Below are 27,859 nucleotides of genomic sequence, written 5' to 3' on the forward strand. Positions count from 1 at the left end.
TTAAAAAAAAGTTTCTCCATCTTGCTTCTGTCTTTACTTTTCCTCCCACTCTTTGTAGAAATGACACCACATCATATCTTTTTAACAACTTTAACTTAACTCTAATCCCAACTTGCCAGAAACTTTTCCAAAGTAAGTTATTTTTCCCACAGAATATCTCAAATATTTAAATAAGGTTTTTCCGATTATATTAATAGAATGGAAGCTATTTCATGGTAATTCATTAAAAAATTACCCACATCTACCAAAACACACCATATTTCAATGACTCCAACAAAACAGCTATTCAGATGCACCATGCACCATTTTTATGTATCACTCAGGGAAAAACCAGCCAACTTCATTATGTCAGAATGCTTTCTTATGAATAAATTTTATTTTATACTTAACAGAAAATGCTCTTTGGGATTTATTTAGATGGTGAGCTTTATATGTCACTCTCAGTGAAGTGAAGTCGCTTAGTCGTGTCCGACTCTGCGACACCATGGACTGCAGCCTACCAGGCTCCTCTGTCCATGGGATTTTCCAGGCAATAGTACTGGAGTGGATTGCCATTTCCTTCTCCAGGGGATCTTCCCAACCCAGGGATCGAACCCGGGTCTCCCGCATTGTAGACAGATGCTTTACCATCTGAGCCACCAAGGAAGGTCACTCTTAATCATACAGTAATACCAGCTATAGATTCATTTTCAGGTTTATCCAACTTCCAAAAGAAACCCTTTGTATATTTTATTTTGTATGATTCAAGATCCAACAAAACACAGCTCACAAGTCTTGACAGTCATGTCTGTTCAGTTTCTAAATCTAGAACATCCCCTTCAACTCTGACCTTTTTTTTTTCTTTCAAAACACAGACTTTGTTTTAGAATTCCAGGTCAGTTGTCTTATAGGAAGTCCTATAATCTGGATTTGTCTGATTGTTTCCTCATGATTAGATTCAGATTAAGCAGAGTGGCTAGAAGAACAGGTGATGCTATAAACTTCCCACTATAAGCAATACATCTTTTAAAATAAGGCTCCATCTTTATTTCCATGATTTTCTTCCAAACTCCTGACACCAATTCTGCAAACTTTGATGCTGGTGCTATCTTACAAGGGGGTAACCAAAAAAAAAAAAAAAAATTTTTTTAAGACAAAACCCAAGACTCTTTTCTTTCCTCAAATGGTTTTTAAATGTTTTGACTCTAGCCCTTCCTCAAATGGTTTGATGACAGGCTGCAATAATCCAGTTATCCAAACAGTAAAACCATCCAAATTCATACAAGTGGGAACAATGACAACTGCTGCCTGGCTGATAGCTTTCTAAGGACAACATTAATTGTAAAATGCATCCCAAGAACAGAAATTTTAAAATGTAGGGGTAAGGAGAAAGTTTCTTAGAACTGCTAAAATATACTCTATAAGGTTAAGGTTTCTGTCAATTAAGGATTTAAAATGTCAACTTTCAATACTTGTAAGGAAGGGTTATATATACACAAAACAAAACATCTATTTTGCTGAAGGCCACTTAAAGGTCTGGCTTGAGAACATTTCCAGAGGGAATCCAGAATCCCTTTGTGGCAAGGGCTGAGAGGAGCACACAGGCCAAATCCTGGCTGGAGCCATGAGGCTCAGGGTATGCACACGCGCAATACCCAGCTAACAGTGAAAGGATCTAATTTTCTCCAACACAATTTCCATTCCAATAAAAGTAAAAAGGAAATAAAAAGAAACCCTACCAGGTTACAGCTGGTATTTATCCAGCAAAAAGAATAAATTTTTTGCAGAACAATTCAGGTTGAAACCTAGTCACTGTAACCCCAGCATAGCTCCTCCCCACCACCTCCCACTTAAGCAACTGCTCACAGGTCTATGATCCTTTCATTCCCAACAGAATCCAGGGAAAACCTCTGCTGCCTACTGAGTCACACAGCGCTGATGGACAGGAACCTGAGTTGTGGCGCATACTCTTTAACTGAAGAGCAAATACAAAACAATCAACAGGTAGTATCCTCATTAAATAACGTTCCAAATTCAACTCTAACGTAGATTATGTTTCCAAACCTTCACAGGTCAATTTATACGTCCAGGGCACTTCCAATAACTAGATAATTAGGTTCTGAAATTTTAGGTTTCACCCTAATTATAGCCTCAGTCAATGAATTATATTTATTAAAAACAGGCAAAACCTGCAAAAACCTAATTTTAGAAAGAGCAACTACATTTAAACAAAAAATTAGTTAAATGTATTATTGACAGAATATATTCCACAGGAGTCCAAGACACTGGGTTCCTTCCATCAACTCCTTCCATGTTAACTAATTATCTTCTCATATAATCTTATTTCTTCTTAAAAGGAATTAAACTGAAAGAGCCATGATGAAGAGTGCAGCTTGGACACACATTTTCACATTCTGCTGGAGAGTGCAATTAGACATTAAGTATCACAGTTCTTTAAAATGTATATATTCTTCACTTCTAGGAATTTACTTAAATAAAAGGCAAAGTGCAAAGAAACTGTATGTTCAAGAATGTCCACACCTTGTTTAAAACAGCAAAAAAGGAAAAACAAAAAAAACAGAAACAACCTAAGTGGCCAATGATTAGTGTTTAAAATATTCATGTATTAGAATACCATGCAGTCAATAAAAGTAATCTAGATATTTACCAACAAGAAAAATGCATTAAGTTAGAATTCAAACTGGGAAATAGAACCACTGTGAGTTACAGAATAATTATCGAGTTTTACCTTACACAATTATAGGACTAGCTGGGAAAGCTGTGAAGGTCCCAAAGGGAAGTAGGAAGATCAGAGAGTCATCAACGAGAGTCTGTTTGAGACATCTGACACATTGAGCTACAAAAACATGGCTGCAAAGCAAAGACTCCTGGAGAGATCTGAGAAGCTCAGGTCTCCCACCAAGTGAGTGGGCCTGATGCATCTGTTAACCAAACTATCAGCAATCAGAAAAAAATAGCTGAATGCAGAGCAAAGGAGATCAAGGTCTGGCTGGACCTCACCAACACCTCCACGTCTCTCACTGCATATCACCACAAAAACCTTCAGAGGTTTAGTGAGGGCTGCTTACACAAATTCTCTTTTGGCCAATTCTAGCCATACCCAGCTTCAGCTTCAGTAAACTGACACAGTACTAACTACCATGGCACCCCCAGTCAATATGGTACACACACACCTCTGTCATCATATTCAACTCCGGAATTAAAGCAACAGCAAAATCACACTCCAGTGTAACATGATGCAACCATCCCTTATACAACTGAAAAGATGCTATCTCCTTAAAACAGAATACAAAGTCTATCTTCTCTTCGAGTTACGTTCCTTCCTTTCCTAATTGAGTTGTACTTCCCCTTTGATATCTTGTGACTTAAATACTGAAATATAAGGTTAACCAGTAATAACATATCTTAAGTTAAATACAGAAGACTAGGATGGAAGAATTGGTTACTATATACATAAATATTAAGAAAGATATAGAACAAATATTCATAACTACTAGTTTTCATTCTATAACTGGTCATGAGGTGACCAAGAGCAGCTAGTGTTTATCATAATTTTCTTCTCCCACCATCCATCACAATTTTGTTTGCCCTCTGCAATCATCTCATCCGGTCACTGTTCCTTGCCTGATGTGTCTGTGCTTAGTTGCCCAGTTGTGTCTGCGTCTTTTCGACCCCATGGACTGCAGCCTGCCAGGCTCCTCTGTTCATGTAATTTTTCAGTCAAGAATATTGGAGTGGGTTGCCATTCGCTTCTGCAGGGAATGTTCAGGACCCAGGGACATCATGTGTCTCCTGCATTGTAGGCAAATTCTTTACCTGCTGAGCCACTGGGGAAGGAAGCCCAGTGACTCAAACCTTCTTTACCATCAGCAGCCCTACTTGTATTGTGTTGCATTAGCTTTCCATTAACTTTTCTAGTATAGGACTCGGGAGTGGTTAAGAGGCACTCCAGGGACCTCATGCATTCCAGACATACTCCTCTCCACCCCACTGTGTAGTAGCAACCCAGTTTCCACTGACGGTGGGGATCAATCACCAGTTAGGATCAATCACCATAACCAATACAGCAATCTCCTGCTTTGCCTGTTAGTTTACTGGCACAAGGAAGGCAAAGTGGCCAGGTGTTCAATTTCCAGTTTAACAGAACCAATGCTGCATTTCCCAGTAAAAGCATTCCTCTTTGGAACTCAGAACTCTACACTGGCACACCCCAGAGTCGAAGATAAAGAAGAAAAATTTTTGCCAGCAGATCATTAGGGGTAAGTGAGAAAAGGTCACTTTATTTCCACCTCTTGAGCCTCAGACCCATGAATGCTGGCTACAGGAGACACCCCACCACACATCTGTGACTGATTCAGAGACCAGACCCCATCTCAGAGAACATCACATCAGCACTGCAAAGCGCTGCCACCAGCAGGTACAGGGAGTCTTCAGAAGGACATTCCACTGTTCTATCCTTTCAGCTTCTTCAAGGTAATGGGGAATATGCTAAGACCAGGGATTCCATGAACATGAGCCCGATGCCACATTTCACTTGCTGTAAAATCAATTGCCTGGTCAGAAGTAATGTGATACAAAATACCTAGACATAATTAAGGCATTCTGAAAGTCAATAAGGAGTTTTGGCAGAAACAATGCAGGAAGGGGAAGCAAATACATGCCCAGGGCAAGCAGCTTTTTCAAGGAGAACAAAGTGTTGTCCTCTTCGTTATGGAAGTAGTCCAACACAAACCACCCGCCACCAGGTATCTGGCTGGTCCCTCCAGAGGAATGGTGTCATCTTAGGGGGTCACAGTGCGGGCACTCTACCATTAGCAAGGTGTTCATTCAGCGGTAGTGGGCTCCAGGCCAGTCGTGATGTGTCTGAGCATACACACCATCTCCATGCCCGCCACTGTGATATCTTTTTCATCAGCCCTTTGGGCAAGGACTGAGGTAGACGGGGAAAGGCTGAAATCCAGACGTGATATCCTGTCCACCTGATCATTAAGATCCTTCTCTGCCGAGGCTGCTCTTTGATGGGCATTCACAATGAACCCAAATATCAGTGTCCATTTGGAAGTATGTCTGTATATCTATTTCCCATACTTCCAATTATGTTCCTTCCAAGCCCATGATCAATTAGCCAAACGATTAGCTACTGCCATGAACTGAGGGGGTCCACATCTCTAACCATCTCTCTTTCCAGACAAAACAACTAGGTGTGCTGCTCAAAGATGTACCAGTGAGCTGCAACAAGGATTTACCATATAGCACAGGGAACTATATTCAGTATCTTGTAATAATTAATAACCTATAATGGAAACTAATCTGAAAGAAAAAATATACATATATATATATAATCATTTTGCTGTGTATCTGAAACTAACACAATATTGTGAATCAACTATACATCAATTAAAACAAAAAAATCTGCCCACAGAGGGAATTTCCCTTCACCACTGAGCTCCAGGCCACGGCTGACTGTGGCTATAGGGCTACAGATGTCCATGCTGGCACCAGCATATCATGTAGAAGCATTTGTAAACTAAACCTAAGTTGTTTTTTCCTCAGTTAACTGGGACTCCTCATGAGGCCGTAAGTGTGGACTGAGAGTGAAGAAGCAAAGAAACAAGAGCTTAAGTATACACCTTGTGGAGTATACATCACAAGAAAAGGTATATAAAACAGCAATAAAAGCAAGTTATAAAATGACTATGTACCCGCTTTTTAAAAAAGAAATGGCATATGTAAAGCAATTATCCTTCAAAAAATAAATAAATAAATATAAAAAAAAAAAGAAATGGCATAGGGGAAGACCGCTGCCTCCCAGCCTATGATTCTAGGAGTGAACAAAGTACAGCTTTAAAACGTCAGTGAATCCACTGAAGTGTTTCCTCCAAGATTTGAACACCACATGAATTTTAATTAACCGGAAGGGAAAAAGGAATAGAGCGAGAAAGTTTTCTCCAGATAGTTGAGGAGAAATAGTTCCTCCAGGTAGTTCCTTTTTGGCCAATGAAACAATTAAAGCTCTACATAAGAGATCTATAAATGGAGAAAAAAACAAACATTTAACACTTTTCCAAGTTATTCTTCATACAGGAACACATTCATATCTTTAATTTATACTCAAATAAATGTGAGTTTGCAAGGTAATTACTTAAGGAATACAAAGCATCGTTTCACAAACTACAAGGTAAAGTGGCAGTTAATACCATCACAATCAGCACCACCCTTAATTAACTGAGTGGGGAAAACAAAGCACTCCTGCTTTAAAACAAACAAACAAAAATCAAGGTTCTATAAATACCGACAACAGTAACTTGTGCTACCACTGACTGCCTATTTCCTCACACCAGCTCACAAAGCAGCCTCACAGAATCAGTACTGGCGGTCTCCATCCTAGACTGATTCACTCACTGACCACATTTTCCAAACCAAAAAATCACGAGCATGACACAATCTGACAAACTATATTTTCCCCTAATTTCTTCATCTATTATATAAAAGTGTAAGAATTACAGTGATATTAAGACTCAGTTAACAAGTATTATTGAAAGCAGCTAAATTTTCTAAATTATAGCTATTCCCAAAATATGTGAGACATAGAATCATTTTTACAAGTATTTCAAAAAAAAGCCTGAGACATGGACAGAGGGATATTCTGTTCCCATCCATCAGTTATAAAACAGAAAGAGATAAAAGACACTTTATTAACAAAATACCACATACTGAATACAAACCAAATAAGTTAACCATTTAGAAATCTAAATACCAATTAAGGATATACAATAATATTAAAAAGAAAGCCATCTAACAAGATATGTACAAGATCTATATGAGGAAAATGACAAAACTCTGATGAAAGAAATAAAAAAAACTAAACAGAGAGAATCCATTGTCATGCCTAAGAAGACCTGATACTATCAAGACATCACATCTCCCCACCATGATCTACAGATTCAACAAACTCCAATCAAAATCCGAGGAAGTTACTTTGTGAATATCGACAAAGTGATTATGAAGTATATATGGAAAGATGATGTCAGACAGCTGAATATGATGTCCTTCGTCACATCTACCTTCAACAATTTTGCATCGATCCTTGGGCAAAAGGGAGCTGTGGGATCCAGGGAACAAACTGTAAATTAACCCAGGTGTAGTACAAGATCAAGGAAAGCTGTTTTAAAACAGACTTGTACCCATGGTCTCAGCTGGATTGAAAACTGGCTCTATACCAGAGGCCACAGCTACAGCCCCAGTTAGCTTTGGTTCTGACACCAGCACCAGATGCCAGGGGCATAGGAGGACTCTTACCCATTTGTAATCAGGTAATACATATACAGACATCAGTCTCAGGGGTCAACCATACACTGACCTGTGAACCAGCTCCAGTTCCTTGCAGCTGCAGTTCAGGAGCCCCTAGAGAACACTAATTTAGACAATCACCCAGAGATGAGAGAACCTCTGTGAAAGTCCAGGAGTACCATGGAGAAGTTCCAGCCCACCACTGGAGCAAAAGAAATGTGAGATAAGATGCACTGGAAAGGGTAAGAACAGTCTGATTTCACCCACTTCACACATCCCTCCAAGGCAGCACAGCTCGGTGCCAAGAGAGCCCTTCTCAACCAACGACTTCTCTGCTGGGTCAAGTGAGGGCAGGTGAGGGAGCCCCTGGCTTCCCAGCCTTGGGACGCACTGCCAGAGCCCGCCCTTTGTCGCCCCATCCACAATTCTCAAGTGGGAGCAGCTCCTCTAGGAGGTGGTGAGTGGCTGGTACACAACAAAACGGATGTGGATCCTACTGAGCACGTCAAAGACTCCACTAGGAAACCTGACCACAAGCTTCTGAGAATGCTTTGCCCACAGTGCTCCGCGTGCCCAGCCTTCCATATCCCCACCTCATAACTGGCTCAAGAGAGTGCTCCTGATAGTGGCAGAGTGAGCTTTTGCAAAAGATCAGTGAGCACGCAGAGAGGCAGACTGAACCTGTGGCCTGGGAAAGACCATAAACTTGAGCCATAAGCACCACCCTCAGAAAAGCAAAAAACAATGCCTGTTACTTTGCAGGATCAAAAGAATGCAAGCAAGCTTAAAAATTCTGTCACAAGGAGGAGCAAGATATTTAGAGCAGGCATATCCTTAGAAGATCTATCAAAGCCTTGGAATTCCTAGCAGATGTGACAAGGTATTCCTCTCCTGCAGTCAATTAGTAAAGACTGAGAGCTGACAGCTCTACTTCAAGTGTGAAGACAGCAACACAAGAATTCAAAGAATATGAAAATTCAAGAAAAAAGGACACCATCAAAGGCTCACAATATTCCAGTAATCAATCCCAAAGACAAAGAGTTCTGTGATTTACCCAATAAAGAATTCAAAACAGTGTTTCAAGGAAACGCAATGAGCTACAAGAAATCAGAAAGATCATTTAATGAAATCAGTAAACACATGAACAAAACGTGTTTAACAAAGAGATAAAAATCCTAATAAACGAGTTCTGGAGCTAAAAGATGCAATAAATGAAATAAAAAATCCAAGAGACCATCAACAGCGGCATGGATCAAATAGGAGAAAGAATCTGTGAAACAGGAGACAGAAACTTCAAACACTGGAGAAAAAAAAAGAATGAAAAAGAGTGAAAAATGGCAACATGATTTGGCGGATATGATGAAAAGAAACAATCTGAATTATTGGAGTCCCACAGGAAGAAGAGATGGAGAAGAGAGCATAAAGTCTTTTTAAAGAAATAATAGCATAGGACTTCCCAAATCTGGAGAGAGATTTGGACACCCGAGTTAATGGACCAAAGACCTTACAAACACGTTATCAAAGAAGAGACACAGATAGCAAATACACATAGGGAAAGATGCTCCACATCTTTAGGGGAATCGAAATCAAAATGAGTTATCACTACACATCTATCAGAATGGCCAAAATCCAGAATATTAACAGCACCAAATGCTGGTGAGGATACAGAGCAACTAAACTTTCATTCACTGATGATGTGCATGCAAAACTGTACAGTCACTTTAGAGGTGAAAACATAGGTACGTACAAAAACCCGTACACGAATGTGTATAGCAGCTTTTATTTATAATTACCAAAGCCTAGAAGCAACCAAGGTGTGCTTCATTGGGTGAACAGATAAACTGTGGTATATCCACACAATGGAATACTATTCAAAGCCAAAAATAAATGAGCTATCAAACCATGAAAGGACACAGAGAAACCTTAGATGAGTATTACTAAGTGAAAGAAGCCAACCCGAAAGGCTACAAATTGTATGAGTCCACCTATATAACAGTCTTTAAAAAGCAAACCTTCAGTTCAATTCAGTTCAGTCGCTCAGTCGTGTCCGACTCTTTGTGACCCCATGTATCGCAGCACGCCAGGCCTCCCTGTCCATCACCAACTCCCGGAGTCCACTCAGACTCACGTCCATCGAGTCAGTGATGCCATCCAGCCATCTCATCCTCTGTCGTCCTCTTCTCCTCCTGCCCCCAATCCCTCCCAGCAGTAGAGTCTTTTCCAATGAGTCAACTCTTTGCATGTAGAGACAGTAAAAAGATCATTTATTGCCAAGAGTCAGGAAAGAGGGAGAGATGAGTAAGTGAAGAACAAAGGATTTTCAAGGCAGTGAAACTACCCCGTACTATAGTATAATGGTGGACACATGTCATTCTACATTTGTCAAAACCCAAAGAATGAAAAAGAAAACCAAAAACAAAGAATGTACAGCACCAAGAGTGAACCCTAAGCTATGTAAACAAACTCTAGACTCTGGGTGCTAATGATGTGTCCATGTAGGTTCCTCAACTGTAATGAATATGCCATCCTGACAATTCGATCTTGGTGTTGATAATGGGGTGGCTGTGCATATGTGCGGCAGACAGCACATGGAAATCTGTGCCCTCCATTCAAGTTGGCTGTGAAGCTAAACTTGCTCTAAAAAGTCTATTGGGGGAAAAAAATTAAAGAGAAAAAAATAAATCCGTTCACCTCAGTATGTTGGCTCAAGCACAGTTCTGATGCATCAGCAGTTTAACTAGTTCGGGCTGTGGAACAGAGCTCAACAAACTATGACCCTCAGGCCAAATACTTACCTTCGGCAAACAAAGTTCTATGAGAACACCTTCACAGCTATTAATTCACATGCATCTATGGCTTTCTTACTACAGTGACACAGGTTAGTAGTTGTGACAGACCCCTTGGCCTGCAATGCCTGAAATACTGGTATTACCTGGCCCTTTGGGAAAACACTGACCACTCTTGCTCTGGAACAGAGATTTCCAACCCGAAGTGGATAATGACATCCCCAGTGAGCTTTTTAAAAAATTCCAGAGCCCTAGACCCAACCTAACCCTTACCTCCCATCTAAAAAGATTACAATTTAATTGGCCTAGGGGTAGGACCATTAGCTATTAATATACCAACAGAAAAATCTATACAATAAAACAGGAAAATATACAAGATAAAAATCAGGATACCCAATAATACAGAAGATAAAGGCAGGACCCTAATACACAGACCACAGAGACCACAGAGAATTACATGATAAACTGGAGCCATAAGTCTGGCTCTGATCTCCATGAGTCTGCAAAGAAACAAGACCACTACATGATTTACAGTATCCGTGAGGTCAAAACATTTTGGTGAAACTCAATTTTTTTCTAAGACTTCAGCCTGACTGTAAAAGGAAAGCTTTATAATTTTTCTCTGGATTGTAAACATATTTATTCTTCTCACCTTACACACCTTACCTCTTAGCCCAAAAAACAAACAAAAATCCTCAGAGTGGCAGGATTTCATACAGACAGTACCATGCTCCCTGCCTGCCTTTCTTCTCTTTTTGGCAGGGGATTGGGGTGGGGTGGAGAGTGAGGCAGGAGGAGTAGGGAGAATAAGGATGAGTGTGAAAGAAATGCACCACTAAACTGGAGATAAGGTGGCTCTATATTCCGCATTATTAAATACAAATAATAAGCCCACTAATGCAAGGAGTCCCCAAGTTATGACACATGGTTGATACAAAAGTGATTTATTCAGACCTGTAATTCATTTCTGCTGCATTTACCCACTTTTGAATGACATCTGTTGATTATACCAAATGTGTCCACACAAAAGAACAGAGTATATATCAGGACATGGCAAAAGCACAATTTCACCTTAACAATGTTACCTTACATTTAAAATGTGGTTTCTCTGTTTTCCAAGCTGGGAAACACTACACTGGTTTTCTACCGTTGAAGGACAGTAGTTGAGGGATATTTTTGACCAAGCCTTCATCTCCCCCACTACCCTCCCTGGCAACTGACACTATCAAAATCAAACAACTTTCAGCTCTTTCAAACGTGCCCTGGTGCGCATTTTGTATTTACTACCTAGATCCCTCACTTGTCAACCTCCCCTTCCATGTTACTCATGACTCAGACAAACTCACGCTATGAAGCATTCAAACTTCCCTGAAACCCCCAAACACTGCTCTGTTCCTTAAAATTCTCTCTACAAGATCCTTTCTGAAAGGGGGAGTTCTCAATCCACGTGTCTAAAAATGCAGCGATCTGAAACACAGGAGATTATGACAGAACATCAGTTAACATCAGAAGGAGAAACTTGCCCCTCGCCTCCTGACCCAACAGTACACAGCCAAGGAGAACTTATGGTCCCTCCCTTTCCTCTCTCCTGCTCCCCTGCTGCCCACGCTGCCAGCTAACATCAAGCCGTATTCCTATTCTTCAGCCCACTGCTCTGCCAATCAATTCAACTGTGGAGGAGTAAAAGCTGGAGTGTGGTGGAACCAACTGTGTACTAACAGCTGAAAAAGAGAAGGTCTATAGATTCACTTCTGTGACTGCAAATTACTTTCTGTGGGCGTACTAGCTTTATGCTGGAGAACGGTTCCAGGTAAAATAAGTCATCTCTGAGTTCTCCCTTTCCTATCAACCGTATCCCCTTTACCAAGCTTCCTGATTCTTCTGGCACCTATTCCGTCCTTTTCTCTCTTAACTACAGCTATCTCAATTCAAGAAATACCCTTTATGTGTGGACAGATGCAACCGTCCTCTACCTGGTCACTCTGCATCCTCATCCTCCGAGCAAAAAGTGCAAGGATACTAAACAGACTGACAGTGGTTGGGAGGAGGGGTGGGCAGGCAAATGGGAAGGAGGAGGAAGGGGGACTTTCGGTTCTGCTTTGACTGCAACTGAATTATCAGAATCTTTTACAGCAATCTTTTCATTACCTATGTGCTCCTTAAAAAAAAAAAAAAATGCTGCTTGACATTTGTTCTTTGCATAAGCAAAATTCTACTGACTGCCAAAACTAAAACCAAAAACCTTTCAAAAGCAACAATTTTCTTCCATACAGAATGTTTCCTCTTCCCTAAATTTAAGGCTTTATAAGCTATGGTTCAATGATTTTTCACATAACTATACTACATATAATATTGACATCACAACACCTAGCAAAGAGTCTTTTACAGAGAATGCAATTAATAACTATTTGTTGAGTTACTTTTAATACAGTTCTACAGCCTCAAACACTCTTCCTTCTAGCAAAGAAAAATAAGTAGTCACAGCCTATCACAACAATTCCAGGCACAAGAAAATTCAGATAATTCACCACCACTCACTATCATCATGCAAGACCAGCCTCCCCCCATCTCCTCTTGAGCTCTTTCCAATCCATACGTACTCCAGCCTCCTTCCAATCTGTTCTCCACTCTAAACATGAGTCATCTTTAAAGAGTAAAAATGATAATGCCATCCCATTGCTTAAAATTCTCAATGTCTTCTTATCAGCTTCAGAAAAAAAGACCAACACCCTTAACACAGCCTATAAAACCGTAATGATCTGGTCCTGACCTAACTCCTCTCAGATCACTATCCTCTCTTTGCTCACTATACTCTAGAGCACAAGGGCTTATATTAATAACTCATTCAAAATCATTCTGCCTTCCCTCACCTTTGGGCCTGCATATATAATGCTCCTGGTTCCCTCTGGTAGGGACAGCGTCGTTCCTTCCCTCACAATATCTTGGTTAACTATCAATATAGCCACCCTTCAGATCTCAATCCCAGCGTTCGTTCCTTGGTTTGCCAGGCTAGGTGGAACCACCTGACAGGACACTCTCATGTCAACATGTGTTTCCCCAGATAAAATTTATTACAGCATGTGATTTGATTAGTGAGGGAGGCAGAAATCATATCTGATTCGCAAAATACACTCAGGGCATAATAGGCAGTCAAAAATTGCTGAATAAGTGAATAGGGGACAAACTAATATATTCTGTAATACAATGAAGTACATTACATATAATTATGCATGTTTCATTTTACTGGGCATTCCCATGGTTCCAAACTTAGAAACTTGTAAAAATCTGCCTGTTTTCTTTAGGATTTTTATGGCATTCTCTGATTATTCTGAAAGAATGGAAGTATCACCAGTCTGTCTCCCTAAGCAAGCTCTGAATATGATTAATTATTAATTGTAATGAAACATGGAGCTGAAAACCAAAAGACTTCTCTACCTTTATGAAAGAGAGATGGATTAATCCAAAGTTTTTTTTATTAAAAGTATAAAAAAAGCCTAAGAGGAAAAATGCCAGAGAAAGAGCTGAAACAAAACAAAAAGCCAGTTTTTGTTGTTGTTGTTTTTTTTTTTTTTTACTTTTTCTCCCACTTTAGTTGGGTTTTTTTTTTTAAGACATAAATCAGTACAGAAAAGGGATATATATATACCATAGGTAATATCAACAACAGATTTCTTCAAATCTAATTTGGAACATACTCAAATTAGAAAAAAATTAAATGATTACTATAAACAATTTAAGATCAGTGTTTCATATTACTTTATAAAAATCATATAATGTAAACAACTTCCTATTAATCAAATAAATTTATTCAAACAAATTACCAAACTTTTGACTTGGGTAAGATTTGGAGAAAACAGATATATGAAACTAAAACTATTTGGAAATTAGTGCTGAAAAGTAAAATATACAGAGAAAAACTAACACCCAGAATATAAGAAACCATCAAAAATGATTAACATAGAATATGCTGTATTAACAGAATTCCTGCAGAAGGAACTTTAAAGTTTTTATGAAGTATTGCACAAGCTTTAAGTCAGAGATGCTCACTACAGACAGTGGTATACAGTGATATTTAAAATTCAGACTCCCAGCATTACCTTAAATGGAAGATGTTAAGCCTTCTAAACCAACTATTCATATCAAAGTTTCTCCAAGTGTGGTTTGCAGGCTACTGAGGATCCCTCACACCCTTTCAGGAGATTCACAAGGTCAAAACTATTGTTTTCATAGTAATACTAACGCTATTTGCCTTTTTTTCTGACAAGATGTCTTTTAATATTCTGTGTGACAATTCTGCTGCATTCTAAGTATAATAGGAAAAAACACTTGTGCAAGCTAAGTAAGTCATTTTTCCATGGAACTTCAAAAAACAACTTTAAAAACTACGTGTTACCTCAAAAGACAACTGACAAACTATGGTTAATCAGACTGGACATTGGGCAGACATCTTCCTTAAAGTGAATGAAGTAAGCCTATCATCATTTCAAGGAAAATTCTTGTTTGTTTTGTTTGGCAATGTTTGTTGCCAACAGTAAAATTCGAGCTTTCAAGTAAACATTAGAATTTTGGAAACCTTTAATCCACCAATGTGAGCTTGGAAGCTTTTCAATACTTAAGACTCATGTAGATCTGCAGTGATATTAATGAATGTGATTTTTCTTTAATATCCTGTAATGGAATGGGTCAACATTCAGAAGGATCCACATAACTAAATGAACAAATATTTTCCATTCAAATGACCCATGCAATAATTTTTAATGTACTGGAGTATAAAATGTTGACATTGTTTCAGAATCCACACTGCAACAAACCATTAAGAACTACTATCTAAGTTTCGATACAATATCAAACAAAATTATCCATAGTTTTATACATGGACTATTAAAATACTTTTCTCTTTCAAACTACATAAGTGTATGAAGCCAAATTTTTCCCATATACTTCAACCAAAATAAAGTATCACAATAGGTTGAATGCAGAAGTAGATACGAGAATTTAGTTGTCTTCCAGCCACACACTAGAGAAGGCAGAGGCACCCCACTCCAGTGCTCTTGCCTGGAGAATCCCATGGACGGAGGAGACTGGAAGGCTGTGTCCATGGGGTCGCTGAGGGTCGGACGCAACTGAGCGACTTCACTTTCACTTTTCACTTTCATGCACTGGAGAAGAAAATGGCAACCCACTCCAGTGTTCTTGCCTGGGGAGTCTTGATGGGGGAGCCTGGTGGGCTGCTGTCTGTGGGGTCGCACAGAGTCGGACACGACTGAAGTGACTTAGCAGCAGCAGCAGCCACACACTAAAGAGATTTGGAGTCATAAAACTATGCCACTCTTTTCAAACTTTTTTTTGTTTTAGAAACCTATGGATATTTTTCAAAAAATTACTATTTATATTATTTATGTTAAAACCCATCACGTTATTTTAAACGAATTAATAAATGTTTTAAATTTCTCCATTTTAATTTTTGACACAGTACATACAGAAGGAATAAGTGGAAGTAAATCAGAGGGTTTTTAAGAGGAAACTGAAGAAATAACTCAGAAACAAACAAATGAAAAGCACCAGAGTTACAAGACTAAAAAGTCAGAAGCAAACTAATAAAAACCATCAGAACTGCAATTGGACATAATCTAGTTTAAACTTGTCCTTTTACAGAAGATAAGAGTTAGCAGGAGAAGGAAATGGCAATCCACTCCAGTATTCTTGCCTGGGAAATCCCATGGACAGAGGAGCCTAGTGGGCTACAGTCCATGGGACTGCAGAGTCAGACACAACTTAGTAACTAAATATCAACAACAAAAGAGTTAAAGGTTGGTTAAAATACAACTAATTCGTGACAGAATGAGGATGAGAACTAACCTTCCAGACTCCCTGCATAGTCCATGTAAACTTTTCAGAGCTTACATACCAGGCAACGGGCAGTCACTGGAGACATGGGCATGAACACGACAAACCTGGTACACCTGCTTTCTTGGAGATCAGCATCGTGTCAAACAGATGTAATGCGTGTACAGAGGAAACACACTGGATTCTAGGGGAGCAATGAACGGAGTATAAACTGAGCTCGGAGGGAAGAGATCTCTAAGAAAGTAACCTCGTTACTGTCATCTACCAACATCCTCATCACTCCCTCTTTTGCTAAGGACTCACTAATGCATCATCATTCCTGTCATTATTCTTAGTGATGTCAACATTCACTCAGATAATCCACCCCAAACCCTGGCCTCTCAGTCTCCAGACTTCCTGAACTAAAACATTTTTTTCTTCATCACTGTCAAAACCCCCCATGGTCATCACTAGTATTTACACCATTTTCAAAAATCTAGATTTTTAAAAATCCTGTATTCTGAACATCCAATTTCTTCTTCTATCTCTGCAGTTCACCTGCTCTATCACCTCAATTTAAACAATCCTTAGATTTCACAGGACTTCCCATTCACTAATTGTCCCAGTTTTTCACTATCTACTTCGCAACTAAGATGTGCTCCAAGTATAAAATACACATCAAATTCCAAAGACTTGGTACTTTAAAAAGAATGCAAATATCTCATTAACAAACTCTGTTGATTACTTATTGAAATAATTATATTTTGGATGCACTGAGTAAATAAAATGTTATTAAAATTAATTTCAACCTATTTCTTTATACTTTAATATGGCTATTATAAAAATTTTAAATTAGATATGGGGCTCACATCTATGAGGCAGTGGTAATCTATTTTGTGATGACTCCTAAATGTGGATCTCTAACTCTGACTCCTCCTTAAACTTCAGAAGGACTATCTACCTAGCCTATCTACTTCACTGTCAAATCTAATGCGGACTGAACACACATCCACAAGAGCACTCTTGATAGCCCCCTGCCCATGTGCAGCCATCCACTGACACAGTTAGGAAAATAATTCTGACCAGGAGTCATCCTTCAATCCCTCTTTCCCTCATACCGCATAGTCAATCCATCAGTAAGCCCTATTCAGCTCTGCCTTAAAAACGGCCAACCTCTCTCTCCCCTGAATTCCTCACCCCATAACAAAGTACAAGCAATTCTCATTCTCTGCCCGGACTATTATAATAATACCCTTCCCTCCTGGAAATTTTGCTCTTGCTTTCCCTTCAGTATGTTTTCCACTCAGTTGCCTGAATGATTCTTTCAAAAAGTAAATTAAGTACTGCAATGATAATCCTATCACACCTGGAATAAAATCCAACCACTTTTCAAGGCCTACATGTGATCTGACCCCTGACAATCTCTCTGACCTCTCTCCCACCAGTCTCCTTCTCACTACCCTGTAGACATAACCCTTAGAAAGATTTTTCCCATCTCAGAGCCTCTGAACTTGCCTTTTTCCTAGATCCTCAAAGGGAAGATGCCCTATCCTCCAGGTCTCATTTCAAAGGTCACCTCCAGAGTGTCACTTCCTCCTGCCCAATCCCAGGTTTCTGCATCCTGTCACCCTATTTAACTTTCCAAACAGCACTTCTCCCTATGTGAAAGTCTTTGTGTTTTTTGGGGAGAGGGGGTTGGGGATCCTCTGTCCCCTCCCCTCTATAATGAAAACTTCCTAAGGGTAGGAACTTGGCCTCACTTACTATTTTATCTGTAGTACCTGGAAGGTACTCAAAAGATTTTGATCAAATGAAGAACGATGAATGAATGTGGTAATTTTTCACCTGAACTACAAGACCTGACACATAAGTGATATTTAGACCAAGAGGAACAAGTTTTCTAGTTAGAGAACACCATTTGCAAAGGTAAAGAATGAAATTTCAAAAAACTGAAAGGGCGTTATGACTGGTAAAACTAGAGCAACAGGATGAACGTAGCACGACTAGAAAGACAGGAGCTATACCATATATGACCTACCATATATGACAGGCCTCACTGCGAGGCTGCATATTTATGAAGAGTCACTGACTAACTTTTAAGCAGGGGAGTGACATGATCAGATTTCCATTTTGAAAGTGCCAGTTAAGCCACAGTGTGGATAATGGGGATGTGATCAGAGGGGATATGTGGTAATGTAAAGACAGAAGCTAGAGCAGTTGTCTAAGCTTTACACTAGGGTAGTACAATGGAGACAGAGAAGACTAATTTAAAGAGATATTTAAGAGGAAGAATCAACAGGACGTGGTACAGATCAATCAGTGGTGGTAGTTGGGTAAGGAGGTGCCAGGGAAGCATAATGGAGGAACCAAGAGATGAATAAACAAAATGTGGTATTATATACATACACTAGAGTATTACTCAGCCATAAAAAGGAATACAGTACTAACACATGCTAACAAGTGAATGAACCAAGCTTGAAAATATTACACCTAATACAAGTCAAAGAGACACAAAAGGCCACATACTGTATAATTCCATTCATATGAAATATATAGAATAAGTAAATTGATAGACACAAGGCAAGTTGGTGGATCCCAAGTGCTGGGGGCAGGGTGGTTGAGATGGGGACAAAACTGCTTAACAGTCTCAGGCTTTTCTGAGGAGCAATGAAAATGTTTTAGAATACATCAAGGCAGTGGTTGCATAACATTGAATGTACTAAATACCACTGAACTGTATACTTTAAAGTTCCTGGTTTTATATTATATGACTTATAGCTCAATTTCTAAAACTGCATTATGAAGTAAATAATATAGCTATATTCTAATCAATCTATGGCAGGAGTTACTAACAAAACTGGTTGTAAATTTAAAATATATTAACAATTTTGAAGCTCTCTACTCCTTACTGTCCTAAATAAATTATAGTAACATTCATTATCTTTTCCCCCACATATAGCAGTTGTGCAGTGGATTTAATAAGACTTTTATCTTGTAGAGATACATACTAAAATATTTATGGATTAGATGATACGTCAAAGATGGACTTTACCAGAACAGTAAAGAGACAGGAGAGGATGATAGATGGCCATGAGCTGGCAATCATTAAAGCCAGATGATGAACATTTGGGGGTATCATTATACTAGTCTCTTTATTTTTGAGTACATTTGAAATTTACTATGCTAAAAATTAGTAAAATAAGACTTCGGGGCTTCCCTGGTGGCTCCACCTGCCAATGCAGGAAATGTGAGTTTGAACCCCGATTCAGGAAGATCCCACATGTCATGCATGGAGCAACTAAGCCCATGCGCCAAACACATATAACATTCCTTAGGATGTTTTGCTTTTAGGTTTTTTTCACAAATACTAGTTCTCTACCAACTATATCTCAGAAAATTTCATTTTGTAAATGAAGAAAATTGGTAAATTAGTTAAGCGTACCTATTTGGGTACTTTAAAAAACTTCAAGTCTCCTTTCTATAGAATTAAGGTATGTGTCAGCTATTTGCTTTAAAAACAAAATCCAGTAATCACCATTTTCCAAATGCCTTATCTTCTTAATTTTGCAGTTAAAAAAAAAAAAAAAATCCCTTATTTTTAACATGATGTCGTATTAAACAAATATTAAGGTCTAAAAAGTTTTTAGTTCCAGGGCTTGACTTCTTTATTCTTCAAAATATTATTCAAAAACCAAGCCATAATTTCAGTAAAAGTTATAATCAACACTAAAAGGCATTAGAAAAAATACACAGCTCCCCTCAAATTCAAACTTTTTAAATGCTCCAAAATTAGCTTTTAACTATGACTTTTACCTTACTTTTTGTACTACCACTATTTTCATGGAAATTACAGTCTATATCTCTTCTAATATTTGACTCAACCTCTTGTCCCAATATTAGCATCTTCCTCTCTGGCTAATACATTCTTGTCTGCTAACTCACAAATGTCTAATTCCTAGAATATAATTTAACCTGAGATAAACAGAGTTATCCTGAATAGCCCTAGAGGGACTTCCCCAGCCATCCAGTGCTTAAGACTATGCTTCCACTGCTGATCCCTCTTCAGGGAACTAAGATCCTATATGTCAATAAATAAATAAATAACACTGATCAGAACTCAAATGGCCCAAATATCTTTCTACTTTAAGGAGTATTAGCATTCACCACCTATCAGAACCAACTGGAGAAAGCACACACGCAGAAGAGGAATTAGAAAAGTGTTCTTATTTGAAGGGATTATTTCAACAATTTTCTAAAACAAAAACAAAAACAAAAAAAACACTTCTCTCCAAAGGACAAAAACAAGCTAAAACTGAGAATAGAATCACAGACCAGAACTAGATCACAGTATCACATGTCAAGTTCTTAGTGGTACTGTAGTCACAAAATGAAAAAAAGATGTTTGTTTTAATACAAACATTCAAATGATATGCAGCCCTAAAGAATATTCAGTACTCTTGAGAGCATCAGTAAGAACTGGTATAAAACTCCACTCTTATGAATGGACTTTCATTAAGACCTAACATGCAAGGTCAGATTCTGCCTGTTTAATGGCAGCACTGTGTTAGTTGCTCGTTCATGTCCAACTCTTTGAGACCTCATGGACTCCTCCGTCCATGGGATTCTCAAAGCAAGAATGGGTTGCCGTTAATGTTCAATTAATGTTATGACACGATATAGGTCAATCTAACAATTAACTGAGGAACTTCCATAAAATTATCTAAAATTCCATTCTGTTTATTGAGATATAACAATACTAGTTTCAGGTGTGCAATGTAATAATTCATTATTATTTGTATATACTGCAAAATGATCACCACAGTAAGTCCAGTTAACCATCACCACACAAATTTACAAGTTTTCTTTCTTATACTGAGAACTTTTAAGATTTACACTCCTAGCAATTACACAATATTATTAACTAGAATCACCATGTTGAGCATTACTAAACCCTAATTCATGTATTATAAATTTCCAAACTACATCTCTAATTTCTCAAACTACTGTTTTACTCAAACTTTCAAGTGCAATTAAGATTTCTACCATTTCTAACCTGTCCTCATCTCTGCAATCATTCTGACTGTCTTTACCTGAACACAATTTGTGTGGAAATCAGAACTACTCCAAATATTTCAAGAAGTTTTTTGTTTTGTTAACGTCTACTAATTTTTCTAAAAATTTCCTTATCACAATTGCAAAGCTGATTCAGAAGAGGAAAAAGGCAAAAACACACAAGAAAGGAAAAGGGACCAGTGAGCTCAGTGAAAAACTAGCCTACAACTCCTGTAATTCAATACTTCAAGTGCCAAAGCTACTGTATTTTGTGATTCGGGCAAGTTCCCAAATTACAAACATATCTGTTCTTATAGTACAGCTTGGAACTCAGAGGAAACAATAGTTAAATAGTTGTGAGGATCCCAGACACAACCCACAAGAGTCTGTTTATTTCATGACATTTCTGGACTCATTCGCATCTATAGACAGTGTGATATGGAAAGAGTATGGCTTTTAGAGCCTGTGAGAGTTACAGAGAAATCCTGACTGCCAATCCCTAACTGTATGATAAAATAAAAACTGTTTTATGTTTTCCGAGTCCTAATTTCTTCATCTGTAAGAGAATACTGTCTCTCACAGAGTTTTTGCAAGGATTAAAGATAATACAAATCAACCAGCAAAGACTGTGACAGAGTAGGTACTCAATAAGCAGAAGCAGGTGTCTTACTCTTCCCTTTTCTATTACCCTCTTCATACATTCTTTTTATCCACTTAGGATGCAGAATCAGAAAATCTGGGTTTGATTCCAGGCGCTATCTCATACATGATATGGAACTTTAGGCTAGGTATTCAATGTCTCAGTATCTCAGATTGCTCATTTGTTTAAAAAAGAAAAGGAAAGGAGAAAGAAAAAGATCATAGAATTACTGTAATACCTAAGTGACATCACTTTATAAACTGGAATAAACTATAGAGTACCAAGAGAGTCAGTTTCTACCTACTCCAAAGTGCTCCCACTCAAAAAATTACCTGCCTTCCAAGATTATCAGTCTAATGAGCAAATGAATACAAATAACGTCCCAGGTACAGGAAACCAAGCTAAACTAAGCAGCTCACTGATGGTATCCCCTCATCCTCCCAGACTTCAGGATATACCTGTTGACCCAAAAGAAGCCCCTATGGGGGGGATTCCAGAGGAAAAAATTAAAAAGTTGAGAGGTAAGTAAGACTTTTCTGTCCTTACTCAACCTAGGCTGAGAAATCTTTCATAAACAGTTTCTGCTCCTTTTCACTTGTGTCTCCTTCCTACTCCCCCAGAGTCCCTATGATAAAGACAGTATGGACCCTGAAGTGGAGTGCAGAGAACTGGCCAGAACAAATGAATTCGAGTTGGAACAGTGACTGTCCTTGACATAACCACCAGAAAATTCTAACTAAGGTAGAAAAAGGCAAAGATTTTTCTTTATGTCTAAATAAAATACACTATTTTGAATACCATTTTCCCCTAAGAAATTCCTTTTTAAAAGATAGCAGACTCTTCTGAGGAGTTTTGCTATTAATAATAAAATTTAATAAAGTCAACAGAATCAGAAGAGTTAACAAAGTGCTCAAGGACTCAAATGCACTACAGCCAAAAGAACTTGCCAGCTAAACACCTTACCAGAACTGTACTTCCAAAGTGCAGGAAAGAAACAAAATCACAAAACTAAATTCTCAGGATGAAAATCACTCAGGCAATAATTTAACTCACCTTGGGTATAAAAAAATTCTCAAAACACAAGTGACCATATACTTTCTCCAAGTGAAGCTATGTTTACACAGGGTGTTGGCCATTACCCAGTCAGTCATAGAAGGGATACAGAGAGATCTCAAAAGACTTCCAAATGGATATTTCCAGTACTATTTGTCCCCTCCCCACAGCACCACTGCAGATCACAAAATCAGCTACCACCACATCAACTTCCACAAAGTGCATGTCATCTGTGGAGCCTGTCTGAGCCTCCTGGGAAAGCACCTAGTGACCAGCTTCATGAGCCCAAAGGTACAAAGATAAACACTGCTGTGTGTGAATTTCATCCTTTCCCTCTCCCCCCCAGTACTTCTGAGTATCTCATTGGTGTTGAGGATCACCAGAAACAAAAACCAACTAGGGGCCAGCAACAGTGCATCTTAGCACCATGGTATTAACATGCTTAAAAGACCACAAGAGAAACAGAATGATTTATTTATTTACAGATATAATGAAATTTTACAGTGCTTCAAAATTACATGATGGTAGCAAGAAGGGAAAAGAAAAGGGGTCAAGGAAGGAAAAAAAAAAAACAAAAAAACAGCACACAACTACCTGAAAAAGAAACACTCAACAGACAGGTTAAAACACGTAGCTGTTACCACACCATATATTTGTCAGATTTCCCAACATGCAAAACAGAAAGAAAACAGCCCTTTATGAAGCGCCTGTAGAAGTCCGCTGACTTCTACAAAGAAATGACTTCTCTAGAACGTGGTAATTTAACTTTCTGTGCTCTTCCTTTGGCTTTCAAAATCTTTAATATCTGCAGCAAACTGAGATTCACTTCAATTTTAAGGTTCTTCATATGAAGTTAAATAAAACGCGTTTACTTTTAGTATCGATAAACTGTAAGACAGCGTTTCTATTTGAAAACTATATTCACATTCCTACTAGATTTAAGAGTATTTTCTTAAAAAAAAAAAAGAGTATTTTCTTAATAGCCAAATATAAAGTTTGCAAAAACAAGTAATACAGTAGTTGTGGCAGGCACTCAACAAGTTTATCAGTGGAATTTCTAAACTAAAAGCCTGAAAAAATTTATGAGATAAATTCCTAGTAGTGCTACTGAAAACACAATGTTACTAATATGGGAATTGAGAAATATTCAAAATGTTCTGAAAACAGTATCTCCTTCTAAAAATAAAGAGGAAAAGTATTTGCCAACACAGAAACGATTGGTTCTTAAAAATGATAATCGCATGGGATGCATTTCTATAAATACTTTAGTTCTCAATTGCAATAACCCCAACCTTTCAAAGCACGTTTTGGTCATGCCTTTCCACTAACAAGCAAGTTTTTCGTGCCATTACATTGATGCAAAGGACTCTGCTACTTTTATTTGCTTCTACCGCAAACTGTTAAGTTTACGCAGTTAAAGATCTACAAATTAAACTATCACACAACATAATTCACTTTCAAACATTAAAAGCAAACAACCAACCCCTGTCATAGAAAAGTGACAAGAATTTTCTAATAAATTTACAGCAACATATTTGACGTTACACTTGTAGTTCGGAGATTCATTCTGTACATGTATTTAGGATGGAAAGAGACAAACCTCAGGGAAAAAAAGCAACCGGCGATTATACCGTTCTATTTTTACTTAAGAAGCCACCAGTTCAAGAACTTTTAGGGAAGAGAGAATATTCAAGCCATTTTCCCAAGTAGTTAAGGATAATTTGCGTTTTACACTAACGACCGCCCTAACAGTCTCTAGAATATATTGTGGTGGGGGCGGAAGTGAAATTGATGAGAGGGGAAAAAACCCAACTTGAAAACCGACAGGCAGGCAGATTTACAAACCTTCAATTAAAGGGAATTCGGAGGTTAACTTCTCTACGCCCTCCCTCGCTCCCCACCCGCTTCCTCCTCTCCTCGGGGAGGTCTATGTGATGTGACTCATGACCAATTTTTTTAAAAAATAAATAAATAAAAGACACACCCTCTGGGCTGAAACTGACATAATCGCCCCCACCCCACCCTCCCCCGATGCACCCCCGCTTCCCCTCCGGCTCCTGACTCTCCTCGTCCCGGCCCTCGGCTCTACGCTCAGTCGGCCGCTCCGAGACCCTCGGCCGGCGGCGGGGGACTCCGGGACGGAAGCCCAGCGGGTGGAAGGCGGCTGGAGAGCAGCGCGGTCCTGGGGGCCGAGCCCGGCGCGGGAGGAGGACGGCAGCGGGGCGCCGGGCTGCGGCGGCCGCGGCTACGGGATCCCTCGCCCATTTTCTCTCTCGGCTTCTTGGGGTTTCAACCACCGCAGCCACTTCCTGTATCACAGCCCGACTTCCCCGAGCCCGGCCGCTCGCTATCTACCCCGGCTGAGCTTGGGGTTGTGTCTGGGCTTTGGGGTTGCCGCTGGGGTTAGGCAGTTCCCCACCCCGCCCAGTGGGCTGGTCACTCGGGCGGCCAGTGCGGGTCCTCGGCCCGGCCGGCAGCGCCCGCCCGCCCGCCCGCCCGCGCGGCTCACCTGTATGTAGTTGTTTTCACAGTACTCCGCTACCCGGGTCAGGTTCTGGTAACTCTCAATCAGCGCCCTCTTGCCGGACGGGATTTCCTCCTCTAGTAACATCTGCAGCTCTGCCATTTTCCACCCCTCCGCATCGCTTCCTCTCGCGTTAAAGAGACAGAGGCAACAGCAAGGTCCGCGGAGGCTCCCAGCACCTCACAGCCCGGATACAAACCGCCTGCCCGCCCTCCCGCCTGGTATTGTGGGACAGCACCTCCTCCTCTTCCTCCTCACTTTCTCCACCCGCCTCCACCCACTTCGCGCAGGCGCGGCAAGCTCGTTCTCTCGCGAGCTTTCCTGCCTTTCCCTCCCTCTTCCCCGGACCATGGGATTTCCCCCCCACTTTGGCAAGGCCTTCTGGGAATTGTAGTCTCTCCATGGCTTGCTGCCCATCAAAGGCGCATGCGTCCAGAAAGGCTCCGAAAAAGACTCGGAAGGAGAGTAATAAAAGAATTTGGAAAGAGGGTGGAGTTTTAAATCCCAAGTTTCTTGACAGCTCCGGGAGATGGCGCCACAGGGTGATTCTAGAGAATGAACCGGGTTCCCAGAGAAGGCTGTGAAGCTTGGCAGAATTTGATTCACTAGGAATCAGATATTCTGACAAGGATTCAGATCAGATCAGATCAGTCGCTCAGTCGTGTCCGACTCTTTGCGACCCCATGAATCGCAGCACGCCAGGCCTCCCTGTCCATCACCAACTCCCGGAGTTCACTGAGACTCACGTCCATCGAGTCAGTAATGCCATCCAGCCATCTCATCCTCTGTCGTCCCCTTTTCCTCCTGCCCCCAAATCCCTGTCAGCATCAGAGTCAAGGATTAAAAGGGATTAAATATGGAAAACTCCAAATCTTTACTTCCTCTATCTTTTTAGAGATAACGCGACTCAGGCTTTACTGTCTAAACTTCTGCTGCCCTCAATTCACTTAAAATTTAGTCAATGCTTGATATTGCCAGCTCTATACCAAGCAATGAAGTAAACATTGCAGGTACAATTTGAGTAAGGATAATCTGTACCTTTGCATGTGGAGAAGGAAATGGCAACCCACTCCAGTGTTCTTGCCTGGAGAATCCCAGGGACGGGGGAGCCTGGTGGGCTGCCGTCTATGGGGTCGCACAGAGTCGGACACGACTGAAGTGACTTAGCAGCAGCAGTACCTTTGCATGAGTGCTTAGTCGCTCCCCAGGTTCCTCAGTCCATGGGATTGTCCAGACAAGAATACTTGAGTGGATTGCCATGCCCTCTTCCAGGGATCTTCCCTATCCACGAATCCAACCTCCATCTCTTACGGCTCCTGCATTGGCAGGCTGGTTCTTAATCGCTAGTGCCACCTGGGAAGCCTACTCTGTACCCTTGCTGCTGCTGCTGCTGCTGCTGCTAAGTCGCTTCAGTCGTGTCCGACTCTGTGCGACCCCATAGACGGCAGCCCACCAGCCTCCCCCTTCCCTGGGATTCTCCAGGCAAGAACACTGGAGTGGGTTGCCATTTCCTTCTCCAATGCATGAAAGTGAAAAGTGAAAGTGAAGTCGCTCAGTCATGTCCGACTCCTAGCGACCCCATGGACTGCAGCCCACCAGGCCCCTCCGTCTATGGGATTTTCCAGGCAAGAGTACTGGAGTGGGTTGCCATTGCCTTCTCCGACTCTGTACCTTTAAAGACACAATTTAAAAGCAAACAGATACATATAATCTAAAAATATTCACTATGTTGTACACGTGAAACTGAAAAGGAGTCTCCTTAAAACCAAGATCTCTTATTGAGTTTATAATTAATTTCTCTCTCCAAAACTTTATTCATTTCTTCCACCCCTTTGACTTCAATCCTGTGCTAACAACACTAATCAACCAGCGTCAGATAACTAAAGTTACTGCTGTCGATAACATTCTTTTTTTAATTAATTTTTTATTGAAGGATAAGTGCTTTACAAAATTTTGTTGTTTTCTGTCAAACCTCAACATGAATCAGCCATAGGTATACATGTCTCCTGTCCCTTTTGCACCTCCCTCCCATCTCCCTCCCCATCCCACACCTCTAGGTTGATACAGAGCCCCTGTTTGAGTTTTCTGAGCCATATAGCAAATTCCCATTGGCTATCTATGTAACTCCAGTACTTTGGCCACCTGATGTGGAGAGCTGACCCATTTGAAAAGACCCTGATGCTGGAAAAGATTGAGGGAAGGAGGAGAAGGAGACGACAGAGGATGAGATGGTTAGGTGGCATCACCGACACAATCGACATGGGTTTGGGTGGACTCCAGCAGTTGGTGATGGACAGGGAGGCCTGGTGTGCTGTGTGTGGTTCATGGGGTCGCACAGAGTGGGACACGACTGAAGCGACTTAGCAGCAGCAGCAGCAGCATGTTACTCTTTCCATACATCTCACCCTCTCTTCCCTCTCCCCATGTCCATAAGTCTATTTTCTATGTCTGTTTCTCTGTTGTTGCCCTATAAGTAAATTCTTCAGTACCATTTTTCTAGATTCCGTATATATGTGTTAGAATACAGTATTTATCTTTCTCCTTCTGACTCACTTCACTCTGTATAATAGGTTCTAGGTTCATCCACCTGATTACAACTGACTCAGAGGTGTTCCTTTTTATGGCCGAGTAATATTCCATTGTGCGTATATATACCACAACTTCTTTATCCATTCATATGTAGATGGA

The 27,859-nt window shown here is 40.0% G+C and overlaps 1 protein-coding gene across 13 annotated transcripts in view; it reads right to left on the bottom strand.

The window, feature by feature from the left end:
• ABI1 (abl interactor 1) overlaps positions 1–25,462 on the bottom strand; it is an 87,064-nt gene extending 61,602 nt beyond the window's left edge. For 3 of the 13 annotated variants that reach the window (XM_006063179.4, XM_006063177.4, XM_006063171.4), the window contains exon 1: positions 25,157–25,459. In XM_006063179.4, coding sequence (XP_006063241.1) covers positions 25,157–25,273 — 117 coding nt within the window. In that variant the 5' untranslated portion in view covers positions 25,274–25,459. Of the gene's footprint in view, positions 1–25,156 lie in introns of all 13 variants that reach the window. The other 10 variants (XM_006063174.4, XM_006063180.4, XM_006063176.4 and 7 more) reach the window with 7 other exon arrangements.
• Positions 25,463–27,859: the final 2,397 nt, after the last annotated feature.

This window comes from Bubalus bubalis, chromosome 14 (assembly GCF_019923935.1).
Source record: "Bubalus bubalis isolate 160015118507 breed Murrah chromosome 14, NDDB_SH_1, whole genome shotgun sequence".
In the NCBI taxonomy this organism is placed as follows: Eukaryota; Metazoa; Chordata; class Mammalia; order Artiodactyla; family Bovidae; genus Bubalus; species Bubalus bubalis.